The 25,512-nt window shown below is 57.3% G+C and overlaps 1 protein-coding gene across 5 annotated transcripts in view; it reads left to right on the plus strand.

Annotated features, from left to right (window-relative positions):
• The window catches only part of TRIOBP (TRIO and F-actin binding protein), a 58,608-nt gene extending 34,457 nt beyond the window's left edge, over positions 1–24,151 (plus strand). For 2 of the 5 annotated variants that reach the window (XM_033405020.2, XM_033405021.2), the window contains 13 exons: positions 5,282–5,338; positions 7,942–8,010; positions 8,133–8,222; positions 8,614–8,723; positions 10,194–10,719; positions 11,356–11,487; positions 16,658–16,805; positions 18,878–18,980; positions 19,549–19,708; positions 19,787–19,900; positions 20,880–20,966; positions 21,726–21,889; positions 23,438–24,151. In XM_033405020.2, coding sequence (XP_033260911.2) covers positions 5,282–5,338; positions 7,942–8,010; positions 8,133–8,222; positions 8,614–8,723; positions 10,194–10,719; positions 11,356–11,487; positions 16,658–16,805; positions 18,878–18,980; positions 19,549–19,708; positions 19,787–19,900; positions 20,880–20,966; positions 21,726–21,887 — 1,758 coding nt within the window. In that variant the 3' untranslated portion in view covers positions 21,888–21,889; positions 23,438–24,151. Of the gene's footprint in view, positions 1–130; positions 323–5,281; positions 5,339–7,941; positions 8,011–8,132; positions 8,223–8,613; positions 8,724–10,193; positions 10,720–11,355; positions 11,488–11,635; positions 12,215–16,657; positions 16,806–18,877; positions 18,981–19,548; positions 19,709–19,786; positions 19,901–20,879; positions 20,967–21,725; positions 21,890–23,437 lie in introns of those variants that run through there. The other 3 variants (XM_004279461.3, XM_012536653.3, XM_049694954.1) reach the window with 3 other exon arrangements.
• Positions 24,152–25,512: the final 1,361 nt, after the last annotated feature.

Below are 25,512 nucleotides of genomic sequence, written 5' to 3' on the forward strand. Positions count from 1 at the left end.
CCCGTCGCGGCAGACCCCGCCCCCGGGCCCCTCCCGCGCTCCTATTGGCCTACTCGCGGCCCCCGCCACTGTTTGTCTCGGCTTCCCCGCCGCCCATTGGCCCGCCCGGATCCTCCCAGGAAGTTTGAAAAAAAAAAAAAGTTTTATGGGCGGATGGAAGGGGCTGGGGCAGCGCCGGGGAAGGGAAGGGCCGGACGAGCGGCGGCGGCCGGCCGAAAGGGGCGGCGGCGGCGGCGGGATTCCCGCGCCGCTGAGCCCGGCCCGAGAGCCCTTTCCACCTTCCTGCCTCCTGCTCTCGCCGTCCCGGGGTGCCGCCATGACGGTGAGTGCCTCCCCGGGGGGCAGCCCCTCTGCGCCCCAGGTCCGGATGAGAGCAACGGCCAGAGCCAGAGCCGAGCCGCTCCCCTCCTGGGCAGCCCCCTCCTCACTTCTCGGAGGCGAGAGGAGGTCTCGGCCGGAAGACAGGGCGACCCCGGTGGCGCGGGCCGGCCGTCCTGCCTCACCTTCCCCCGGCCTCCGCCTCACCTTTCTGGGCCAGAAGCCCGGGCAACCCCCGAGAAGATGGGAACTCTCGTTCCCAGGCACCACCCCCTCACTTTTGCGGGACCAATCACGGACAGATTCCGGGTGGCCTTTTCCCTTCTCCTTTCCAGCTCCCCCCTTGGTGAAAACCTGATCTGATCCTCCTAAGCTGCCAGATCCGTAGGGTCTCTCAGGGTTCTGGGCCACGGGAGGAGCGGAGATGGGCCTGGCCTGGATCTGGGTCTCGCCGGGGCCTGGAGAGAGGCGCTCCCTGGTTCGGATGGGTCGCGCTGATGTGGGCCTGGGAAGGCTGTACGCCAGTGTGGGCGCTGGCCGGAGGTTGGGTGGGTGAGAAGGGGCCGCCTCTTCCCATCCTGACCAGAGCCTGTCCTGGGACTTCTGAAGCAGCAGGATACCATGTTCTCTCGGGCTTGCCACTTCGAGCTTGCCACTTCGCAGCGGCGCTGGGACCTTGGGTGGGGCAGGCCCGCTCTTGGGGGTGGGGAACACGATGGCAGGGATTTGTCTTTCTCTTGGGGATGAGCCCTACCCAAGCTCTCTCAATACATGCGCCTTATTTATCATATTGCACCTCATAGCTGAGTTCACCATTACCCCCATTTTACAGTCAGATAAACTGAGGCTTGGGGAGGGGCGTTGGTGAGTTGCCAGAGGTTACCCTGATTGTAAGGGAAGGAGTAGCCCTTTTCCACGTCACTCTGGCCCCTTGACTGTGATGTTCTGGAAGAGAGGGGCAGGACTGCTTTTGGTTTCTGGCAAGTGACTTAGGGAGGCTCTGACAGCCTGATGAGGAGGGTGGGGAGAGTTGAGCAGGGTGCTGTGTGCAGGGGCCCTGCCCCTGTGAGTGTGATGACCTGCTCACTGCCTGGACTTCCTCAGGCTCTGCACATCCTGCCACCTCTCTGCCGGCCCTTCCTGTTGTCAGCAGCCTCCCCTTCCCTGTCAGGGAGGAGTAGAGAGGGATGTGGGGGGAGGAGCTGAGTCAGTGTCTTGGCCGCCCGCCCCCGCCCCCCCAGCAGGCTAGTGGGGGGTGGTTTCATTGCTGACTGGGTGCCTGCCAGGCCCTGAACTGGGTGCTTTCACATTACCACATTGGAACCCTGAAGGTTGATGGTAACTCCCCATCTAACAGATGAGGACACTGAGGTGTAGAGAGGTGAAGTTACAGGTGACACAGCTGGGCCCTGGCCGAGCCAGAGTTTGTAACCAGGTCTGTCCCAGTCTTCTCTCAGGATGAGATAAGAAATGTACATAGTTGCCTTTCCTGGGGAAGCACACACTGAACAAGGGTAAGGCTGCTAGAAGCAGCATGTGGAGGAAGACAGCACATCCCTGCTGATGGGAGGGGGCTTCCCGAGGGAGATGTCCTCCTGTGACTGTAGGACTTGGTCAGGTGGAGATGGGCTGGGGGAGGAGGGACAGTGTGGACAAAGGCTGGTGGCCATATTTGGGGAATTAAATGGTGAAAACGTAGAAAAGGGACTTGGGGAGGAGGCCTCAGAGGCCAGGAAGAGCAGCTTGGGCTTTGGTCAGGGGCACTGGGGAGCCATGAGAGGTTTCAGAGCGGAGGGGAGGCTCACAGTCACCTTTGACAGCGTTTACCGGATTCATCCTGGCCGCTTTCAGACCTGAGCCTGCTCCAGGCCGGGGTCCTTCCTGTTTCATCTTCATACCCTTTTCCTCTCTTCTGGCCCCATCTCCCCGACCTCAGGAATCTGAACGAGCAAGTGGCAAAGGTGCTGTGACTGGGTAAATGCTTAGAGACTTCGGGAAGCCAGGCCTGGAGTCAGGATCTGCTCCACCTCCTTTTGTGCTAGCCGGGTGCAGCCTTGCCCCTGGAGCTTCATTCCCCAGCTGCTACCCGGCATCAAATTATATACCTGTGCGCTTGTTTATTGTCTGTTTCTGCCCTGAGTTTTCACCAGGGCAGGGGCCACATCTCTTGTTCACAGCTTATTTCCTGGCGTAGAACAGGGGCCTGGTTCCAAAGGAAAAAAAAAGAAAGAGAGAGAGAAAAAAAAAAGAAAGAAGAAGAAAGAAAGAAAGAAATTTTTATGAATGTTCCCTGAGTCCTCGGGTCTTGGGGCATGAACTCCCTGACTGAGTTGCTTCTAGTCTAGCCTGTGAGGGATAAGTAAATGGCTTCAAGACAATCACAGATGCAACAGAGGCCGTGGGAGGTCGCCTGGTGTGGTGTGTGGTGTGTACTGGGAAAGGGGCCTCTGCCGTGGCAATTAAGCCGGGTCTTAAGGCATGAGAAGGGGTTTGCCTGGTCGAAGGAGGAGGAGGCGGCGGCCTGGTATTTCAAGCAGAGGACACAGGCATGTGTGGAGGGCCCTACTAGTCCTGATGTGTTGGGCATCAGAGAGGATGTGTGATGACATAAACATGGGGCCCCCTAAGCAGTGGGGAGTCCAGGTTGAGGCTTTTGTGCCATCCTAAGGCAGCTGGACCTTGTTCTGAAGCCATCTGGAGCCATCCCTGGAGGTTTTAAGTGGCTTGTGACATTCGGCCTTTTGGATCGGGTCCCCTGCCAGAGTGTCCTTACAGGAGGCTGTGTCGATGGTCCAGGCCAGCGGGAGGCAGTGCTGACCTGTGGCCAAAGGAACGAGGGCCCACTGTGAGGACCTGTCAGTGCTCCAGAAAGGAAAAAGGAGAAAGGGAGCTTCCTTCGGGAGGAGGAATGGTGTCTGGGCCTGGGGGCCACGCGTGAAGGTGCAGGGGAGGCGATTTATGTTATCAGACCTTGTGACCCCTGGGGGGGTTCCAGGGTGACTTCAGGACCTCTCCTGCCAGCAGGTTTAAAAGCTCCTGTCCCCAAGGTCACTGCACCATCTCGTGCTTGATGCGGCACGTGTGCGGCACGTGTGTGGTGTGTGTGCTGGCGTCTCCATGTGTGGCCCATTCAGTTCTCTCACGGAACCGGCAGGAGGGCAGGGTCCTGCTATCATTAGCCACATCAGGCAGCCGGGCTCAGGGAGGGCATGTGACTTAGGCAGGTCACCGTGACCCCACTTCCCAGGCAGCCCTCAGGGTCCCAGCCTGTCATTCCTGCCCTTCCTCAGCCTCTGGAAGCCCACGGCTGATCTCCCAGCCCTGGCTCAGCTCAGTCCGATTGGCTGGGTTATCTGCTTGTCCTTTCCGGGGGCTCTCTTCGGGTCAGCACAGTGATGCCAGCTCCGTGGTCCATCCCAGAAGGCCTACCTTCTCATTCTCAGCTCCAGGAGGTGGAGGTGCGGACTGCCTCAGCAGCACAGGAATTTAGATCAGGGAGGTAGAGGAGGGTGGATGTTTCTTCAGCACGTTTCCCCTGGGGCCACGGGGGCGGTCTCCATCTGCATGTGGACCCAGGTGACTTGGTGGCCCTGAGCGTGGCTAACCGGTTTTCAGTCTTAGCTTAGAACCACGCTGAGCGGCTTCCGGCCCACGTGGGGAACAGGGTGGGGAAGGAGAGAGAGCAGACAGGGCATATGCAGCCTGGGGTTTCCCAGGTCTGGGCAGAGCCTGTGTCCCTTCCCTCAGACAGGTCTCCGGGCAGGGGCTGCGATGCAGGAGTTGGGCTGCCGGCCTGCCGAGATCCAGGGGCCCTGGTCCCAAGGCCATGGCTGGAGACGGCTCAGGATGTCCAGGCTGCTGGCCCAAGCCCGTCTCAGGTCTCTTCCTCCACCTGAGGAAGAGGAGAATGGGGCTCCCTGACAGGAAGGCGGGTCAGGGGAGGTGGCCAGGTCAGGTGGCTCCGGTTTCCAGGTTTCCAGCCGCCACCGCCATCGCCGCCTACCCCACTGAGCCATGCCACCCGCTCCCTCCATGCAACCGGACACCTTGGCCTGGTGAGGCTGTGATGCAGGTGCTGATAGGTGGGCTCAGAGCCATGGCAACAGGTGGCCGCCTCCTCCCTGCCTGCCAGCCTGGCCCGCCAGTGGGCACGAGCTGAACCTCTGCAGGCGGACCGGGACTTAGACGAGAGAGTGGTCTCCCCAGCAGGCAGGGAGGGTCTGTGGATAGGCCTGGCCAGAGAAAATGCCTGGATGAGCAGTTTCGTCATCTAGGGTTAGGTGGGGGACCTAGCTCACAGCCCCCCGTGGAACATGCTACAGCTGGGAGCCCCCAGACCCCGGGGCCGTGCCCCCCTGAGCAGCACCCGGCAGGTAGGGCTTGCTGGGACTGAGGTACCATCTCCCCGGCCCTTCCAGAGATCTAGGGGGGACCAGGAGGTCTCTGACCTCAGCCTGGGCCTGGCTCCATCTTTCAGGCTCTCCAGGAGATGAGGGAAGTGCAGGGCTGGTTGGACCATGGGAGGGTTAGTGGGTTGGGAATGGGTAGGAGTGTTAAGGCATTGTCCTGCTGGGCCGCTTGGGCCTCATCAGCGAGAAGAACTGGACGGTTCGCTCAGCCCTGCTGATCTGGCCTGTCCTCTGAGCTCTCTAAGGGTCCCTTTTTACAGTCAGAGATCTCCTGCCCCCTGTCCCACTCTCAGGTGAGGAAGCCGGCTGGTGGGAAGGGAGCTCAGAGGTCTGTGGTGGGTGGCCAGTCACCCAGCCCACCTCTCAGAGATTGCCGGATGTTCGGGAAAGGGACCAAGGCTGCCTCAGTGGCTGGGGAGCCTGCCTGGATTTAGGGGGCTACCTGGGCCCTCAGCCCTCCCTCACTCGGGGGCAGGATGGGCAGCCCCCCTTCCTCCCCAGGCCCCTTTGGTTCTTGCTGGGCCTGACTCATCTGCCCCCTCCTCTCCCCATAGCCCGATCTGCTCAACTTCAAGAAGGGATGGATGTCAATCTTGGATGAACCTGGAGAGGTAGGAGGGCTGAGGCGGGGGTGGGGTGGGGGGGTGGGAGGTGGGGTTGCTGCAGGGCCCAGGTGGCTGAGCTGCTTCCCTGGCCTGTCTGGCTTTCTAGAGACCCTGGCTTCAGGGTGGAGAGGGTACAGGGTGGGGGCCGGCCGGAGTGGGAGGCTTGAGGGTAGGATGTTTCTTGTCCTGTTGGAAAGAAGGCCTTGGGCTGTGGGGTGGGAGGGCAGAGGCTGCTAGTCATCTCAGCCTCTCGGAGCAGTCTGCAGTCTGTAAAGGTCACCAGGGATGGCGGCCTCCTGGTGCTTCACGCCCTGCACCCCATCCCCTCCTCTCACCAAGAGCCCCTCAGCCCTCCCACCTCTTGACGACCCTGGCTGGGTATCTAAGGGTCTGGGATGGAAGCGTTCACAGAGATCATCCAGCCTGAGACACGTACAGATTCCCAAAGACTCAGCTTTACAGCAGCTCCCCCCAACGCTGGGGGTGGGGCTCAGACCACATTTCTTGAAGTCTCACCAACCTGGGGCCCCATCGGGTGAGTCACAGCTTCCTCTGGCCTCGGTGGCCTCATCTGTGAAATGGACATACTGGATACTAATAGTTCTTTCCAGGGTGGATAACGGAGTCACAGAGATTAAGCATGTAAAGGGTCCCACACAGCCCCCAGTGCCTGATGGGCCTCAGCTGATAACCTTCCCTTTCTCTAACGTGTGCCTCTTTACAGCCAGAAGGGACAGTAGCCTTGCACCAGCTCTACCCTTCTGGCTGCCAAGCTGAAGCTGGAGCTGGCCTCCTGCCCACCCAGCCTGAGAAGGGACATCTCCCCGCCCAGGTCCTGCATGCGCCTGCGGCTTGAGTCTGTGTGCAGCCCGCATGCCGGGGAGGGCATGGAGCCAAAGGGAATCTCATTGTGTTTCCTACCCACACGCTTTATTCCCTCCAGCCTACAGCCTTCGTACCCGCTGCCTGCTTGCCAGTCCTCTGGTGGCTGGGCTCCAGGCTCACACAAGGCTGGGCACCCTGCCAGTGACCCTTCCCGGCCTCCCCCACCCAGGGTCTCTGGAGGGCAGAGATTATGGGCTCCACCCAGAACTGGCCGTTACTCATTCTCTTTCACAGGGTTTTGGAATGTCCGAGCTGGAAGGGCCCTGGGAGTTCAGCCAGCCCAACTCCTCAGTGCACAGACAGGAGACAGGCCCACAAGGGCTTTAATCTCTTCCGGGCCTAGCAGCACTTTGGGCAAACCCTGGCCTAGAACTCAGGGCACCTGAGGCCCATGCAGCTGCCATCTCAGGCAGTCACAGACTAGGCCTGGAGGGGCCAAAGAGATCAGTTGACACAGAACCCCTGCCCCACTTTACAGAGGGACAGTTGTCCTGAGCAGCAGCTCGGGCCATTCAGAAGAGCAGGGTGGTTCTAAGGCCAGCCTCTTAGAACGATCCCCAACAACCTAGTGCCTGACCCTATGCGCAGTGCCACGAGAGACGTTCCAGGGAGGGTTAGGCATTTCTAACTTCACTAGGAGGCTTAGGGTCTTATTAGCCCTACTTTATAAGTCAGAAAACTGAAGCTCAGAGAGGTCGAGACACTTGACTAAAGACACACAGCTAGCAAGGCATACAATAGTTGTAACCTTGGTCTCTTGGATGCTAAAATCGTATTTGTTAGGGGAGGCAGTGTGGAAAGAAGTAGAAAGTATCATCCTGGCACATCCTTGAAAACTTACTGTCTTCCTGAGGAAAGAAAACGAAGTACTTGAAGTAATAAACAAGGGCTTAGTGATGTGGGAGAGCACCAGGAGGACATGCACTGACCCTGGCAGTGGGTGGACCTCGACTGGCCTTTCAGTGAACGGTCAGAAGCCCAGAGGTGGGCTGAGCTTGGCACTTTCATATCAGGCTGTTCTGATGCCCCCACCCCTCTCTTATGTGTCCTGCCAACCTAGTCCTGGTTGGAGCAGAGAGAAGCCCACATCATAAATGTAGAGATAATGTATTCACATAGCTGAACACGCATGTAACCAGCACCCAGATCAAGAAACAGAATACGACCAGCACTCGGATGCTTCTCCCTGGGCACCCTTCCAGTCCTGCTCTCTGGTAGACTTGTCTTTGACCACTGGGGTGATTGATCTGGGGTCAGTGTACGGAAAAAGATTTTTGAAGTTCTGGCCCCTGACTTGCTAGGCAAATGACCTTACACAGGTCATATCCCCTTCCTGGATTGCACTGGGTGGGATTTGCATGTAGGAGCCTTGGTGATCTTGGTGGAAAGTTATCAGGAAGCCTGTGGAAGTGTCAACAAATCAGAGAAGGGCCCCGAGAAAGAAAAGAAGGGTGTGGTTACTGAGGAAAAGCCGACCCATTTCACAGATGCTGTCCCCGCAGAGAGGAAATGGGGGGGCTTACTTCAAATGTGGATTTTGTGACTCTGCACTGTCCCCTGTCCCCCACCCCTCAGCAGAGCAGATGAGGGTGCCAGGCCCCTGCTGCAAACAGAACGGTTGACCTGGCAGCGCCCAGGATGCCCGCAGAATGGTGCACACACGCACGCACGCTGTCATTCCACACCCCCGCACCCCCTCCCTCACCACCATCTCTCCTTCACAGTGGAAGAAGCACTGGTTTGTGCTGACCGATTCAAGCCTCAAGTACTACAGGGATTCCACTGCTGAGGAGGTGAGACGATGAGATGGGAGGGCTCTCTCCCCCATCAGGTGCCGGGGGACACCTGGAAGGGGCTTGGGGGTCCCGGTAGGGTCACTGGAGTCCAGGGACCATCGTGAGCCCTCCTGCTGCAGGCAGATGAGCTGGACGGTGAGATCGATCTGCGCTGCTGCACGGACGTCACCGAGTATGCGGTGCAGCGCAACTATGGCTTCCAGATCCACGTGAGCCTGCGGGCGGCTGGGGGGCGGCATGCCTGGAGGGCCCCCCAGAGGAGGTGTCGGGGTGGGGCGTGGCCCAGCAGACTGGCTCCTATCACTCATTTACCTGGAGATCCTGTCCTCAGAGCCAGTCAGAAGCCCTGCTGCCAGCGCTGAGCATTTCTGGGGCGATCCCGGATATCGTTGGCAGGGCTATTCAGATGTTGGAGAGATCTTGGAGCCGATGGGGCTCTCCTGAGGCTAGTGGAGGGGAGGTTTTGCATGCTCTGCTCACCTCCAGGCTTAAGACCTTAGATACCCACCTGGGAGGGAAGGGCACCTCTTTGGAATCCATAGTGGGGAGGGAGCAAGGGGGCTGGCCAGGTGGCAACCTACCTGTGGGGTGGACTTACAGACCAAAGATGCTGTCTATACCTTGTCGGCCATGACCTCGGGCATCCGGAGGAACTGGATCGAGGCTCTGAGGAAGACTGTGCGTCCAACCTCAGCCCCAGATGTCACCAAGTACGTGCTGGGCTGGACCGGGGCCTGCGGGGAGGCACTTACCCCGCATCCCGAGTGGGTTTCCGGCACTCACCTGAGGGCCCTGTGGCTCTACCTGCTGGGCCTCAGTTTCTCCACCAGCAGAATAGGGAGAGGGAGAGGGCACGGGGTATCCGTGGCACTCATCCAGAAATACGTTGAGGATTTGAGGTTTGCCTCTTGTCCCTCTCTATCTCCCCACATCCTGAAAAGGCGGGGAGAGGCCTTGGCTCTTTGGAGAAGATGCCGGTCAGTCACAGCCCCATGAGGTGGCTGATTGACTGTGTGCCGCAGGGGCTGCGTCTGAGCCTGTGTCAGGGAGAGGGGATGGCTACTTAGTCTGGGTGGGGAGCTCACTCCCTGTGGCGGTCACTGAGGGTAGAGGGGCAGGAGGACCGAGTGACCTGGTGGTAGAGCCCCACACAGGATAAACCCCAGATGCCCGTAGGGGCTGGGACTCTGGCTGCTGGGCAGTAGGAACGGAAGCATGGTATCGAGGGGTGCTGAGTGCGCGTCCACCTGCCTGGCCACACCCTGGCTGGTCAACCTTAGGCCAGTTGCCGTCTGGCCTGAGTTTCATGTTCCTCACGTGTCACACCGAGGTGTGTCATGCGAGGACGTGCATGGAGGCCCCTTGTAAACTCTCAGCTACCGTGCAGCTGGACTGTGATTTAGTATATAGGCTCCGCTGCTACAACAAAGAAACCCCAAACACGGGTTTAAACAAGGGACAGGTTTCTTTCTCGCTCCACAGCAGCCCACAGTCTTGCCTCTGCGCCAGAGCACTGTTCACATTCTCATGGGTCCCAGCCAGGAGCCAGGCCAGGGCACGGCTGGTCCTTCAAAACGTGCCACCTCTCATATGCACTGGGCAGAGTGGAGTCACACGGCCACGTGTAGCCCCAAGGGATGCTTTAGTGTTTGGCCGGGTAAGCACGTACTCAGTATTGCTATGGAAGAAGAGGGGAACTGCCTCAGTTGTTACGGGTCTCCACAGTTTGTGCTCTGTGCACCCACCCAGAGGCCACCGTTCATCTCACCAGCAGTGACCCTGGGCATCTCCCCTATTCCACTGTGAGGCTCTTGAACCTAGGGCCTTGTCAAACAGCGCACCCTTAATACTAATGCTTCGATCACATTCTCAAAGGGCTTCCTGGTCGCTTTGCACACGTTTGCTCACCTAGTCCCTCCTGTGCGTGGCACTGTTGTCCCATATCACAGATGAGGTAACTGAGGGTCAGAGAGAGAGGCCAGGTATCCTGGACCCTCTGCCGGTAAGTGGCCGAGCTGGGATGGTTCCCAGGGTCTGTTAATGATGAAGCTCTAGTTCTAAGCTGCTTCCTCCACTGGGGTCTGTCCCCTGACCCCGGTGCACGGGCGACACTGCAGAAGTGCTTGTTTTGGGACCAAGAGGGCAAGGTCTCGCCTGATGTGGCTCTGCTGGCCCCCTAGGCTCTCAGACTGCAATAAGGAGAACACGCTGCACAGCTACGGCACGCCGAAGGGCTCCCTGAAGGCGGGGGAGCAGCGGGCAGGCTCTGAGGTCATCGGCTGGGGCGGCCCCCGGAAGGCGGACGGGCAGCGGCAGTCACTGGACTACGTGGAGCTCTCCCCGCTGACTCAGGGCTCCCTGCAGCGGGCCCGCACCCCGGCCCGCGCTCTCGACCGCCCGGCCAAGCAGGAGGAGCTGGAGCGGGACCTGGCCCAGCGTTCCGAGGAGCGACGCAAGTGGTTCCAGGCCACGGACAGCAGGGCCACGGAGACACCGGCCGGCGAGGGTCCGCGCCGGGGCCTGGGTGCCCCCTTGACTGAGGACCAGCAGAACCGGCTCAGTGAGGAGATCGAGAAGAAGTGGCAGGAGCTGGAGAAGTTGCCCCTGCGGGAGAACAAGCGGGTACCTCTCACCGCCCTGCTCAACCAAAGCCGCGGGGAGCGCCGGGGGGCCCCAAGCGACAGCCATGAGGCACTGGAGAGGGAGGTAGGCGGCACTGGCCTCTGGGAGCCTCCTCACCCTACCAACACCCTTCCTATCCCTGCAGTCACTCTATGGCATTTATCTTGCATACCTACAATGATGGGGAGCTCACCCCTGACCACTGACACCCTGCCCCTGCCCCCCCCCCGATTCCTTATGAACTAGAATCTTCTTTCCTGGACCTTGGGGACTTTTTGTTTTTGTTTTCCCATCTGAGTTCTGTCCTCAGCAGTCACATAGAAGGGAAGAGGAAGAGAAGGGAGAGACCATTTATTGAGTACCTTCTGCATCCCAAGCCTTGTGCTAGGCCCTCTTTACCTACATTGGCTCATGTAATCCTCACAGCAGTCTCATGGTCCCATAGGGTAGACCTCATCACTGTTTTACTAATGGGAAACTGAGGCTCCAAGGCATTTCTCCCCACCTACATAACGTGGGGGTGACCGCAGTGTCCTGCTCCCAGCCCTGTCGATCCTACTCTGGGCCAGCACTCTCCTGGGTTTCTGACCTGACCATCCAGGAAACACCTAGAATGTCCCCCTTGCCTGCATCTCCACACGAGGGCCACTTCCTCCCATCAGCTACATCCCCACTTTCAGGCCCTCACTGACCTCGCCTTCCTGCCCACCCCTGCGATAGGTCCAGTCCCTTCGTGCCCAGTTGGAGGCCTGGCGTCTCCAAGGGGAGGCTCGGCATCTCCAAGGGGAGGCTTCTCACGGTGCACCCAAGTCCCAGGAGGACGGCCACATCCCCCCAGGCTACATCTCACAGGTAAGGCCAAGAAGCTGTTGTGTTGGGGGTGGGGGCAGGTTTCTGGTTGCCACGTTGTGAGAAAACGGCTAATATTCTGGGAGCCCTTCCTGTGTACCGGAACCCGTGTGAGGCATTTGACATTCATCATCTCATTTAATCTCCCCAGCGGGTGGACGTGAGCACTGTGCCCATTTTTACAGACAAGGCCACTGAGCTATGAGAGGTTATGTGACTTGCCTGAGGTCAACCTGCCTGCAGATGTCAGAGGTGGGATTTGAGCTTGGGTCAGGCTGACTGCAGAGCCTGTGTGTGAGCCCCCACGTGATCCTCTGTACTTAGACCCCTTCCCCTGCATGTCTGGGGAAGAGGGGGCCTGGTGGAGAGTGGGATTCCTAATGGGCAGGCCCCTGGAAGTCGCCCCCTAAACACAGGGAAATCCTGCCCATGCCTGCCAGGCCGAGGCCCTGCGCAAGGTGGTCTGCGGGACGTGGGCGCCTCCAGTGGCCCTCGGGAGACGCACGGTCTGCCTAGGACAGCGGCTCTCAACCAAGCTGATTTTGTTCCCCTGGGGCTATTTGGCCGTGTCCGGAGACACTTTTGATTGTTATGCCTGGGACAACTAGCTCTCCAGAAAAAATACATGTGTGTGTACACACTGACACACTTGTATATGTTTATTGTAAATTTCACTGATATAAAGGATGTTTAGTGTGCAACTTACAAATAAAAAGTATGTAATGTTTTTATTGTGAATTCCATATAGCAAATTGATTTTTCTCAGAATACTTCCGTTGATTTTTTCCGAATGCTCGTATCCACAGCCAGCTGACAAGCGAGTATCGTTCTAACACGAATGTCGTTTGGCCTTTTCGTTTGTGTGAATGAGTAAGACAGCAAGACAAATGTTGAAACTTTACTTGGTCAATGTCATAGCAACTTCTTTGCTGAATTAGAGGATAGTTTTGTGTTGAGACTATTTGAGGATATTCTTTTAAGAATATTTCTCAGGCTTTTGTTCTGTGTACAGCGTGACGGTCGTGGATAGGGCGCGCCGATTTGAAGTATAATCTGTACTGTGAGCATTATCAGCTTTTTCTCATCTCTTGCTGAAATCTGGACAATCAACAAAACAATAAATCAAGCCCTGATTTGTAACGTTTACCAATTTCCATGGTGTAAATACTCCTGCTATGGCTGATGTCCCTGAACACAGAGTTGGGAAGCTGTGTGCCCGCCGTCATAATGACATTTCCACCCTGTAGATACAGGAGACGTAAATAACCTCAAAGCATAGCTACTAATAAAATGCAGTGAAATAATTAGGAAGTGATGAGTTTTGAGTATCAGCTTTGTTTTTAATGTAACAATTAATTATAAGTTTATATAATTTCTAATAATGGGTATGCTAAATAACCGTGCCACAGAATTCCTAAAAATTTTGACAGTCGGCTCTCCCCAGCCAGCACGCCCTTGACTGAAGCAAAAAAGAATGCTGGGATCCCAGGCTCTGGGCAGGGGGACCTTCTAGAAGTTCTGAGGGGGCGTGGGGCTCTCAGGAAGTCTTCCTGGAGCTGTGGGTGGGAGCGTGGGCTGCAGCAGGAGGTGGAGGGCCAGTGGGTGCCTATCGTGGAGACCCCCACTGCCAAGCTAAGGAGCTGGGATCGCATCCCACAAATCTGAGGAGGTTTGGGGTCTGACAGTGACATCGGGAAGGTGGGGTTGGAGTGCAGGGGGCTTGGGAGGGGGTAGGGCCAGAATCAGGAGCTAGGACTTTGCTGAAGGAGAGAGATATATGGGAGGGCATGTGGAGGGAGGTGAGCTTAAGGCTGGGCCACTGCCCCAAGGAAGGCAGAGGGGAGCGGCTGGGAGCTGGGGCCTCCCTGCAAGGCCAAGGGCCGTCTGGGGCTGAGTGGTTGATGGAACGTTCAGCTGAAGGGAGACCAGGGCCAAGGGGAGTTGGGGTGTGATATAGAGGCCTAGCTTGGGGATCACCTGACATGGGGAAGGGGGAAAGGGAGGGCCCAGTGTTGTCAGGGCTCCCTTGAGGCCAGAGGAAGGTGGGGCATCTCTAGACAGGGTGAGGTCCAACACCACCACCACCTGAGGCATCTGGGGACCTCAGAGACCCCCACCCAGAGGGCTTCAGACTTTGCTCTGTGGAGGGTCCATTCTGGGTGGGTTCATTCACAGTCACCAGTACCAGAGCAGCTCCATCCTTGTCCATTTTACTATTAGAACCTGCATTAGATTCCCTTTGGAAGAAGGTTTCTGTCACTAAAATGAAGTTTGAAAAGCACTGCTCTGACTTCTCAGCTTACAGATGGGGAAACTGAGGCCCAGAGAGGGAGCGAGACCTTGCAGCTGGCAGCAGACCTGTGTCTGCAGTCCAGGTTTCCTGGTCCCCAGGCGCCCACTGGGCACCCCAAGGCTGTCAGCATTTCGTCCTGCTAGGTTGGGATGGGCAGGAGGAATGGGGGGTGAGAAGGGCATAATGGGGAGACGGGGTGGGGGAGGGGCACCAGAGGAGAGGAGCCGAGCCATCTGCGTCCCCTCGGGTCCCTGGGGAGGCAGCCGGAGAGTCACTGGACCCTGGAGAGGTGACAGCAGGGGAGGGATTCCCCAGCCTGGTATCAGGCCGAGTGGGCACCCCTCTTCCAGCTTGTGGGGCTTTGCCACCACAGGACAGCAGCCAGGGGCCTGGGGCTTCACCCCGCGGGTGCTTACTGCAGTGGGGGCCACGCGTACTTCTTTATCTACTTTGATCCATGTCAGAGGTGGCGGCCAACACGTTGGGCCCTCGGGAAGGCAGGTCAGAGGGAGCAGCGCCTGGCCTTCTGGGAGCCCCTCATTGTGGGCTGGTTCCCACCTCCTGATGTCAGCCTCCAGACGCCCTATTGGCTGCCGGGTCTGCCTGCCTGATCTAGCTCTTTAAGAACAGCAGTCCCATCTCCCACAGTGCTCCGGTCTCTACAGGTCGGCGATCTCTACAGGTGGACTCTGACTTACCTTAGGGACCCTCCTGAGTTGGTCTTATGGGGTCTGTTTTACAGATGAGGAGATTGAGGCTGAGAGAGGGAAAGGAGCTTGCTCGAGTTCGCTCCATGGTACAGCCAAGACTAGGACCCAGTCTGTGGAATTCCAGAGCCATGTTCTCTTGCCCTTACTGGGGGCACACACAGAGGACAGGCACAGAGTCTCAGTGGGACAGGTGTCCCTTGTCCACCACTCAGAACACCTGGACCCAGGGGACCTGACCCTTGCCCTTCCCCCAAACTGGCCCGTGCAGCCCCCAGATGTGGCTGCTGGCGAGGTGGGGGTCAGTCCCCACCGGCCGTGAGGTGCCCTGTGGCACGGGGGAGAATGCAGCCTCTTAACTGGCCCTCCGTGCCTCAGTTTCTTCCTTGGCTCTTCCCCTTCCCTTTTTAATGATCTTAAACATTTTTAAATTATATAATGAATTTGTTTACATTTTCAAAAATAATTCAAACAAATCAAAAGGTTAGAAACAAACACGTGAACTCTCCTTCCCCTGCCTGCTCCCAACCCCAGGGAGCCTTGGTTACCATTTGAGCACATCTATAGAGTTTCCTGTTGCAGCCGTAACAAATTAACCACTAACATAAGACACAAATTTATCAGCTCACAGTTTTGTAGGGTGGAAGTCTAACACAGGTCTCGCCAGGCTAAAATCCAGGCATCCACAGGATCGCGTTCCCTTCCATAGGCTCTGGGGAGGCTCCGTTTCCTCACCTTTTCCAGCGTCTGGCAGCCGCCTGCATTCCTTGGCCCGTGGCCCCTTCCTTCACCTTCAGAACCTGCGAAGGAGAGTCAAGTCCTTCTCACTTCCCACTGAGCTCCTTCCGTAGTCCCTTCTGCCTCTCCCTCTGCTCCCCTGCCTCCTCTTCCACATTCAAGGACCCTGTGATTACTTTGGGCCCAGAGGATAATCTAAAATAATCTCCCTATTTTCAGGTCAGCTGATTAGCAGCCTCTGTTCTCCTTGGCCATGTAAGGTAACGTATTCGCAGGTTCCGGGAGTAGGACATAGACATCTTTGGGGCACCATTGCTTTCCACAGTATCTTTCCATACCTTTCTCTGTGTTTTCATGTACATGTACTCAGACCTACAGCTCTAAGTGTCTTGTGTCCGTGACTGGGGTCCCACCATGTGTATTGTCAGAAACCAGCTTTCATCACCTAATTTTTGGGACACTTTCTACAGCAGTCCATGTGGGCAGCTCTGTCTTTTAACAGTTGCCTGGGTCCTCTGTAAAACTCAATCCCATAATTTATTTAAGGGCTTCCCTGTTAGGTATTTAGATTATTTCCAGTTTTCATCTGTTACCAACCTTGCCACAGGGAATACCCTTGTCCAAGAGTCTTTGTACACGTATGACTTTCTGTGGGATCATTCCTAGGAGTGGACCTGCTAGGTGAAGGGGTCGTTAAAATTAGATGATGCCACCAAACTGCCCTCCATGCACCCAGTCGCGGCTGGCTCTCCCAGCAGTGGGTATTGTCAATCATTTAAACACTTGCCTGTCTTGTCTACACAGCCCCATTCTGCAGTGAGCCATTCATTTCAGCTGACTTGCTCAGCACCTGCCACAAACCAGGCCGTAGCCCAGACCCCGGGGGCTCTGAGCTGGATCAAATCTTCCTTCTTTTGGGGGAATTTATGATCTGCCAGAAGCAGAGCCTTTGGAGGCAGGGGAGGGGCTGCCCAGAGTCAGAGCTAGGAGGATCTTTAAACTGGTCTGCTGGCCAAGTGAATTACCCAGGAAGAGAAAGTTGTAAAAGAATGTTCCAGGCAGTGGGAACATGAGCTAAAGCTCAGAGGTGTGAACATGCCATGAACTGGTTGTGCTTTTTTTTTTTATATAATTACGGGACTTCTTGGTGGGGAGGGCCAGGGATGAGACCACCAGGGTCAGAAACTGGAGCAGGGACTTGGCTCTGCGGGATGGGGAGGCTCAGAAGGGTTCGAAGCAGGAGAATGACAGGGTGAGGTTTGCGGATGGCGGGGAGCAGGGACAGATACAGGCCGATGATGCCAGGGTCTTGGGGGAGGTGGTGAAGCCTGGACCAGGGCAGGCCTGCCCCTGAGACCTCTTGTCACAGGCTGGGAAAGGGCCACCAGCCAGACAATGGGGGCAGCCCCGTGACCGCCTGGCCTCCCACCCGCAGGAGGCGTGCGAGCGCAGCCTGGCGGAGATGGAGTCTTCGCACCAGCAGGTGATGGAGGAGCTGCAGCGGCACCACGAGCGGGAGCTGCAGCGGCTGCAGCAGGAGAAGGAGTGGCTCCTGGCCGAGGAGACGGCGGCCACAGCCTCAGGTGAGGTCCCTGGGCAGGAGCGGCACAGGGGGGCCCAGCCCCATGAACCTCCAAGCAGAGGCTCCTCCTGACCGGATTCGGGAGGCCTGTAAATAGGAGGTGAGGGCCTGATGCCAAACCTGGGGTGAGGGGTCAGGAGCCCCTAGATCTGGCCTCTAACCCTGCCTGCGAAGAGGAAACCGAGGCAATAAAAGACCCCGACTCACAGACCATGGGTTGTGACTCCTCTCCCTCAGGGGCCTGCGGCCACTGGGAAGCCCCCCTCAAGCCACACACATGCCCTGAGCTGCAACTCCACGTCCAGGCCCATGCCGTGTGCTGGGGAGAGACCGCTCAGCCATAGACCCTGCTCTCATGGCAGTGCCATCTCACTGGGCATGTGGTCTGGACCCTGGGGAGAGCAGGGAAAGGTGTGAGGATTTACCAAGCCCGTTACCCACGTGAGCAACCTTAGTCCTTGCAGTGCCCGAGGGAGTGAACCCATTTCACAGATGAGGTAACTGGGGCTCAGCGAAGTTAGCGACTTGTCCCAGATGGCATAGCTTGGAGGTGGCAGAAGCTGACGTTGGAGCTCAGAGCATTCTGACTGCAAAGCCATTCTCTGAACCCTTCCCTCTGGTCTCCCAAGTCAGAAACAGGAATGCCCAAGATGCTGGCCAACTCTCCCTCTCCCCTCTGCTCTCCCAAGTCAGAAACAGGAATGCCCAAGATGCTGGCCAACTCTCCCTCTCCCCTCTGCTCTCCCAAGTCAGAAACAGGAAGGCCCAAGATGCTGGCCAGCTCTCCCTCTCCGTACACCTGCTGTGTGTGCCTGGCATCCTAGACACTTTCATAAGGTTTGCAGAATAATGGAAATGATGAAAGAGGCCACATGATCTGGAACTTAACCACCTGCCAGTGCTTCAAGCACTCAAGCCCAGGGCCCCTCATCCCAAACCCTGGGGTCAGTGCGTTTTGCATTTTAGAAAGATAACCTGGTATGTATATTAAATATCCTCTCCCAGCAGGGTCTGGGCTTCACCCTGAAATCTAGCACTAAGGTTTTGGCAAATTTTGGAAATTTCTCAAAGTCACTTTCTCAAAGTCTCAAAGTCACTTAAGTGGGATAGTCATGATCACAAACAGCCTTGTGTCCGTTCAGGTTGGGGGTCGCCACCAAAAGAGTCCAGTGTTCAGAGCTTTGGGATTTTGGAATTCTGGATAAGACTATGAATGAGGGCTTGTTTTTTTTGTTTTTTGTTTTTTGCGGTACGCGGGCCTCTAACTGTTGTGGCCTCTCCCGCTGCGGAGCACAGGCTCTGGACGCGCAGGCTTAGCGGCCATGGCTCACGGGCCCAGCCGCTCCGCGGCATGTGGGATCTTCCCGGACCAGGGCACGAACCCGTGTCCCCTGCATCGGCAGGCGGACTCTCAACCACTGCGCCACCAGGGAAGCCCAGGGCTTGTTTAATCTTCACAACAACCCCGTTTGAGCGTGGAAAGAGACTCAGTCCTTGGGGTCTCACAGCCTGAAAATAAACCAGCGGGGGCCAGTGTCTGAGTACTGACTCTGTGCCATGCATTGTTCTGCTTGCTCTACACATGTCTCCCAACAACCCACGAGAGAAGGTGCTGTTGTCATCCCTGTTCTCCAGATAAGGAATCCAAGGCACAGAGGGGTTAAGTCCCCTGCACAAAGTCACACAGATTTGTACCGACCGCAGAGCCTGCATTCTTGACCACTAAGCTGGGCCAGGCAGATGGACCTTGTTAAAGAACCTTCCAGGCTCTGCAGGGAGGACTGTGTGGGGTCTTGCCAAGAAATCACTAACAACAAGAGGTACCAGTGGTCAGACATTGAGGTGTCTCCCCAGCAGGGTCCATCAGACAGGCACTGTCATCCTCCCTTGATAGATAGGCTCAGAGAGGTTGAGCACCTTACCCAAAGCCGCTCAGTCCATGACACAGCCCGGCCCAGTGCTCTTCCATTACCACTCTCTGCTCCTGTCTCCATATGGAGTCCCGGAGGAAGTGGGGCTTGTTGCCGCTGACCCCTCCCCAATCTCCCTTCCACCTCTCTGCCCTGCTTCCAGCCATCGAAGCCATGAAGAAGGCCTACCAGGAGGAGCTGAGCCGGGAGCTGAGCAAGACACAGAGTCTCCCACAGGGCCCGGATGGCCTCCAGAAACAGCACCAGTAAGATGGCAATTGGGCCCTGCGGTCTGGGGACAGGGGCTCCCTCTGAGCCAGGAGCCCAGCTGTCCACCCTGATGATTATGCGTGGGGGAACCTGTGCTAAGACCCCTGGCAGAGGGCATGTCAGTTTGCCCCCAGCTGAGACGCGTGCTCCGGTCGCATGGCACCGGGAACAGAAGCAGTGGGACCTCAGCCAGACCCGCACGCCAGTGCACACGGCAGTTCTCAGGCCCCTTCTTGTCTAGCCTGTCTCAGTCTCCACCCTTCTCTTCGCCTCTTTAGTGTCTCCCTAGAGCTGGGCTACAGTATCAGCCAGCAGGTGCCCCTCTGCCGTGGAACGTTGGGGCTATGGAGGCTTTAGAGATGGGCTTCTCGGACCCATCCCCTCATAGAAGAGGCGCCTGCAGCCCAGAGAGGCTGTCACCAGTTCACAGCCCCAGAGCTGGCTGAAGGCAAAACTAGGGCGGGAACCAGGAGCCCTAAGCGGCTTTGAGTCTATGTGACCTGACCCAGCCTGGCAGAGGGCGAGAGAGCCTGGGCCATCCTTCCCCTCCTCTGCCCTGGGCAGGTCAGATCTGGAGGCGCTGAAGCGGGAGCTGCAGGTGCTGTCAGAGCAGTACTCGCAGAAGTGCCTGGAGATTGGGGCCCTGACGCGGCAGGCGGAGGAGCGTGAGCACACGCTGCGGCGCTGCCAGCAGGAGGGCCAGGAGCTGCTGCGCCACAACCAGGTGGGCCTGGCCCCGCTGGGGTGGGGGTGGGGCGTGGGCATCCCGGCGCCCCTGCACTGACCATCCCACCCCTCCCAGGAGCTGCACGCCCGCCTGTCCGAGGAGATCGACCGGCTGCGCAGCTTCATCGCCTCACAGGGCACCGGCAACGGCTGCGGGCGCAGCAGCGAGCGGAGCTCCTGTGAGCTGGAGGTGCGTCCACCTCTTGTGCCAGGCCGCCCAGCTGGTTCTTGGGGCCTGGGTGTGGGGAGTGTATCCAGACAGGTTGGGTCTGCCCTGTAGCCGGGAGAGGACGGGGCAGGTAGGAAGGATGCCTGCTGTGCACCCAGCACTAGTGGGTGACTGGGTGAAGGCCCTCCCGTGCTAGGTCCTGCCACCCACCTGCTGTGTGACCATGACAAGTCACCTCACCTTTCTGAGCCTCAGTGGCTCATCTATAAAATGGAGCTAGCACCTCCCTTACTGGGAGAAGCCGGGGTGATCCCAGGGCCACCCTAGCCTTTTGTTGTATTTAACACAAATATATATACAGCTTTACTCTGTGGCTGGCGCTTCTGTAAGCCCTTATATCTGCTAATTCATTGAAGCTTCCTAACAGTCCTATGAGAAAGATGCCATTACTGTTCCCGTTTTATAGGTGAGGAAACTGAGACACAGGGAGGTCAAGTACCTTGCCCAAGGCCACATGGCTAGTCAGTATGGGAGCTGGGATTTGAACCAGGCAATCTGGCTCCAGAGTCTAAGCTTTTAAGCCTCCTTCGTCCTGGCTGAACCTGTCTCCTCCTTGGTCAGGTCAGGGTAGCAGTACCTGCTCATCAGGGTTTGGGGAGGTCTTAACGAGGAAGCCCAGCCCACTCTGGTTCACACTAGGGCCACACTATGGCTTCTTTTCGTGCTCTTTGCCCTGAAGTGGAACGCCTGGCGCTGTGTTGAGGCCATAGCAGAGGTGATCATAAGCTACCCACTCACATTGTATGGACAGGGTGAGAGAGCAAGGAGAAATCAGAGAGGACTTCCTGGAGGAGTCTGCTCCTGGGGACATGGGTCTTGGTGCAGGTTGGGAGCTGCATTCTAGGGGCCTGAGGCAGAGAGAAGCCATGCTTCAGCGGTGCGGTGAGCCAGGGTAGCTCTGGCCTCTGGCCCTGCATCAGCCTGGCACCTGTGACCCCAGGTGCTGCTGCGAGTGAAGGAGAATGAGCTGCAGTACCTGAAGAAGGAGGTACAGTGCCTCCGGGATGAGCTCCAGATGATGCAGAAGGTGAGTCCCAGCCGGCCAAGGCAGGGCGTCAGCGGGGTGGGGAGCCCCTGGATCTAGCTGTGTCCCATCTTGTGAGCACCTGCTCTGTGCCGGCCACTCCTGGCCTCATCAGGCTCTCCCCGTGCCTCCCCCACGTAGGTGTCACTATTCCCATTTACAGACAAAGAAACTGAGGCTAAGAAAGGTAAGAGACTTGCTCACGGCCACATTTGCTTTTATTTAGTCAGAAAATATTTATTGAGCACCCACTATGTGCCCAGCACTGTGCTGGGTGCTGGGTGACAGCCGTGGGCAAGACCAAAACCCCGCACGTGTGCAGCGTGTGTCGCAGTGAGGGATAAGCCGTGTTGCTGGGAGTTGGGGGACCAGGATTCGGGGCCCAGTCTGGCCCACCCTCGGTGCCATGTCCCTTTGTCTTTGACACCCGCTGCATGTTGGTGGCTCTGAAATGTGTGTGAGCCAAACTCATGGAAGGGGCCCAAGCACTGGGCCAGGCTGACCTGGTTCTCCTCCCAGCCACTCACTGCTGTTTGATCTCGGACAAAAGCTTCACCTCCCTGGGCCTCAGCTGTCATCTTGAATGGGATGAAAATGACGCCGAAACCTGTGTCACTGGGTGGAGCCGGGGGCCATCTAGGGGGGCCACCTGGAGGGAGGAGGCCATGGGGGCAGTGGAGGGGCCTGGCTGCTTTGTGCCGGCAGGTGGGCAGGGCCAGGGAGGAGGGCTTCGTGCCCTCACAACCCCTCCCCGCCCCCCAGGACAGGCGCTTCACCTCGGGAAAGTACCAGGACGTGTACGTGGAGCTGAACCACATTAAGACGCGGTCGGAGCGGGAGATCGAGCAGCTGAAAGAGCACCTGCGCCTCGCCATGGCCGCGCTGCAGGAGAAGGAGGCCGTGCGCAACAGCCTGGCCGAGTAGAGGTGGGCGCCCCGGGCTGGGCGGGGCTGAGGCCACGCGGGGCCTGGAGGTGTGAGCTGAGGCTCATCTGCACCTGACTCCCCCTGCCGTGGGGGCCAGGGCACCTCCCTCTCCTAGCCTCCGTATCCACACCTGACTCCCCCTGCCATGGGGGCCAGGGCACCTCCCTCTCCTAGCCTCCGTATCCGCACCTGACTCCCCCTGCCATGGGGGCCAGGGCACCTCCCTCTCCTAGCCTCCGTATCCACACCTGACTCCCCCAGCCATGGGGGCCAGGGCACCTCCCTCTCCTAGCCTCCGTATCCCTTTCTGCAAATGGGGACAGTGACACTAGCGACTCGGGGTTGTCGTGGGGACCTGTCAGACTCAGCCAGAGGCTGCTTTGTAAACTTGAGCATGTGTCTTCAGAGGTGGGCCAGTGAGTTCAGAGTCTGATTTTCGCCCTGTCCCCGCCATGTGACAGCGGGTGCTTCTTAACACAGAGCCACAGCCACAGCCCGAGCAGTCCACACCCCTCCTCAGGGCTGGCAGTGCCCTAACTGATCTGCCTGGGCTTGGGTGGCAAATCCGGTGTGGCCACCCCCTCATTAGACCCAGCAGCACGGCGCGCATCACTGATCACCCACAGCGTTCCTTCCTCCGTGCCTCACACCCTGGACATCACTGGAGGCCGTGCTCTGTCCTACTTCTGCTCACGGTCATCCCTGACTTGGCAGGGTGTGAAACATTTTTATGATGCCTTTTCCTACTGCCCTGTCTACCTGGAGCTTCCTCTTTCTAACACATCCTTGGGGACTTCCTAAGGCACTCCGGAGAGGCCACCCTGTGGGCCAGGCTTGGGGAGAAGCCCGGAGGAGAGGATCTGGCCCAGCCTTTGGGGCCAAGAGGCATTGGAAGGACCTGCCAGCCACCCTTGCCTGGCCTAAGCCAGACTCCCACACTCTTTTTTTTAATTGAAATGTAGTTGACTTACAATGTTGTGTCAGTTTCTGGTGTACAGCAAAGTGCTGCAGTTATATACAGAAATACATACATACATTCTTTTTCATTATATTTTATTACGAGATATTGAATATAGTTCCCTGTGCTATACAGTAGGACCTTGTTATTTGTCTGTTTTATATATAGCAGTGCATATCTGCTGACCCCAAACTCCTAATTTATCCCTCCCCCCATCCCTGCTTTCCACTTTGGTAACCATAAGTTTGTTTTCTGTGTCTCTGTTTCTGTTTTGTAAATAAGTTCATTTGTATCATTTTTTTTTAAGATTCCATGTATAAATGACATCATAAGATATTCGTCTCTCTCTGTCTGACTTACTCCACTTAGTATGTTAATCCCTAGGTCCATCCATGTTGCTGCAAATGGCATTATTTCATTCCTTTTTGTGGCTGAGTAATATTCCACTGTATATGTATACTTTATCCATTCATCTGTCAGTGGATACTTAGGTTGTTTCCGTGTCTTGGCAATTGTAAATAGTGCTGCTATGAACACTGGGGTGTGTGTATCTTTTCTAATTAGTAGACTCCTCCACTCTTGTCTTCTAGGTCCTCGTGGTCCAGCCCTGCTGCAGACCCCCAGCCCAAGGGGACCAATCTCCCTCCTTCCCTGCTGGATGGACGTCAGAAGCCAAGCTTTCTCCCCACCCTCTGTGGGCCGCACATGCACTCACACCCACTATACACACACACACACACACACACACGCACACACGTCCACACACATACACATACACACGCACACTCTCTGCGTATCTGAGCGCGCCCCTAGCACTGGGTCTTACCTTGCACCTTCTTCAGGATTTTATATGTGAAGAGATTTTTATATAGATTTTTTTTCCTTTTTTTTTTTCCCCAAACACTTTATACTTTTTAAAAAGCAATTCCTGGTGGCGTGTGCCTCTAACACTGGCTCCCCCTGTGTCTCCAGACGCCTGCTTGGGCTTCTGGGCCCACAGCCTGGCCCGGGGTCTAGCGGAGGCCCAGCAGCAGCTATGGCAGGGTTGACTCTGCTGGGAGAGGCCGGGAGCCAGCCACCCTCTTTCTACCCTACCTCCCACTAACTACTTCCTGCCCTGGGGGGACCTACTCCCTGGGACTCTGGACAGAGGGACAGATGGACAAAGGGAGCCAGCAGCTGTCCCCATGGCCCCACCCCCTCCTCTGAGGGGTGCTGGGCATGGATCTGCGGGGACCACCCCGTGCAGGCAGGCGTTTCTCTCCTGCTCTGTGAGCCTTAACTTAATAAAATGTTCCGGCAGCTCTGGTGTCCTGGGTGGCTGGGCAGGGAGGGTAATGGAGGTTGGGGTTTCTTAAAGTGGCTTCACCACCCGCCCCCGCCAGCGCTCCACCCTTCCTGAAGGGGCAGCATGTGGGCTTCTGAGGGTGGGGTTGAGAATCTGGTTCCCCCACCAGGCTTTGCAGCTGCGTGTGGGGTTTGCAGACCAGCAGGAACAGCAGTGACACCAGGGAGCTTTTTAGAAACACCAAGTCCAGGCCCCGCCCTGACCTACTGAGTCAGGATCTGCACTTTAACAAGGCCCCTCAGTCTGAGAAGCCCGGGAGTGGGCGCTGGGCCCAGCCTTGGAGGGAGGACTGGAGCTGAGGCTTTGCCGGTGATTGACCTTGGGCAAGCCACGCCCCTCTCTAAGAGCCTTAATCTGCTTCTGCATCAAATGGGTACCTTTCAGCCCCAGTCCTATACTGAGGCTGTGCCCAGAGGGCTTGTCCAGCCCTGGCAGGGTTGGGGGCGGGAGCAGTGGACGAGGCCACCCCAGGCCCATCAGGCCAGGAGGCCTCATCCCTGCTGGCTGGCTGTGCTGATTGTGGCTCCACGTGGGGCTGAGAAGAGGCCCCAGGTACTGCCAGTGCAGCCTGGGCTGTCCGATTTGCAGGGCTTTGGCGAAGGTGATGAAGATGAGGGGACAACTTGAGCCAGCCCCATGCGCTTCCCATCAACCCTCGGGCACCTCCTCTGGGCTGGGCACTGGGTGTATAGAGTTGAACAAGAACTGGCCCTACCCTGCACCGAGGCCACAAAAACAGGTCACATTGGGTTGGGTCCCGGAAGGCTGTGGGAACCCAGAGGAGACCCCCAACCCAGCCCTCAGGTCATAGAGGGTTTTTGGAGGTGGCTTTGGAATATGACTTTTCTAGATGGAAAAATCAGGAAGGGCATTCCAGTTCCAAGGGAACAGCATGATCAGACGCCCTGTGAACTTCCTGGTACGTTCAGGGAATGACCCGCAGGGGAGTAAGCTTGTGGGCTGTGGGGGAAATGTGCCCCATTCCCTTGCCAGTGATGGGTTTAGGAATGAACATGGGATGAGTTGCAGTTCCAGCCAATGAGATGCCAGGGAAAGTCTTGGTTGGGGTGGAGGGCTGGAGGGGGTCATCTGGAAAGGTCTGCCTTGCTCTTAAAAAGGAGCACAAGGAGGGAACCCCTTGGCGGTCCAGTGGTGAGGACTCTATGTTCTTACTGCCGAGGGCCTGGGCGCAATCCCCGGAGGGGGAAATAAGTTCCCACAAGCCGCACGGTGCGGCCAAAAGGGGGGTGGGGCACAAGGAAGGGAGGCCTCTTTCTCCCAGCCTTTGGACACTATTGGATGAAGTCCCCACATTGC

Source organism: Orcinus orca, chromosome 11, assembly GCF_937001465.1.
Source record: "Orcinus orca chromosome 11, mOrcOrc1.1, whole genome shotgun sequence".
NCBI classification, from domain to species: domain Eukaryota; kingdom Metazoa; phylum Chordata; class Mammalia; order Artiodactyla; family Delphinidae; genus Orcinus; species Orcinus orca.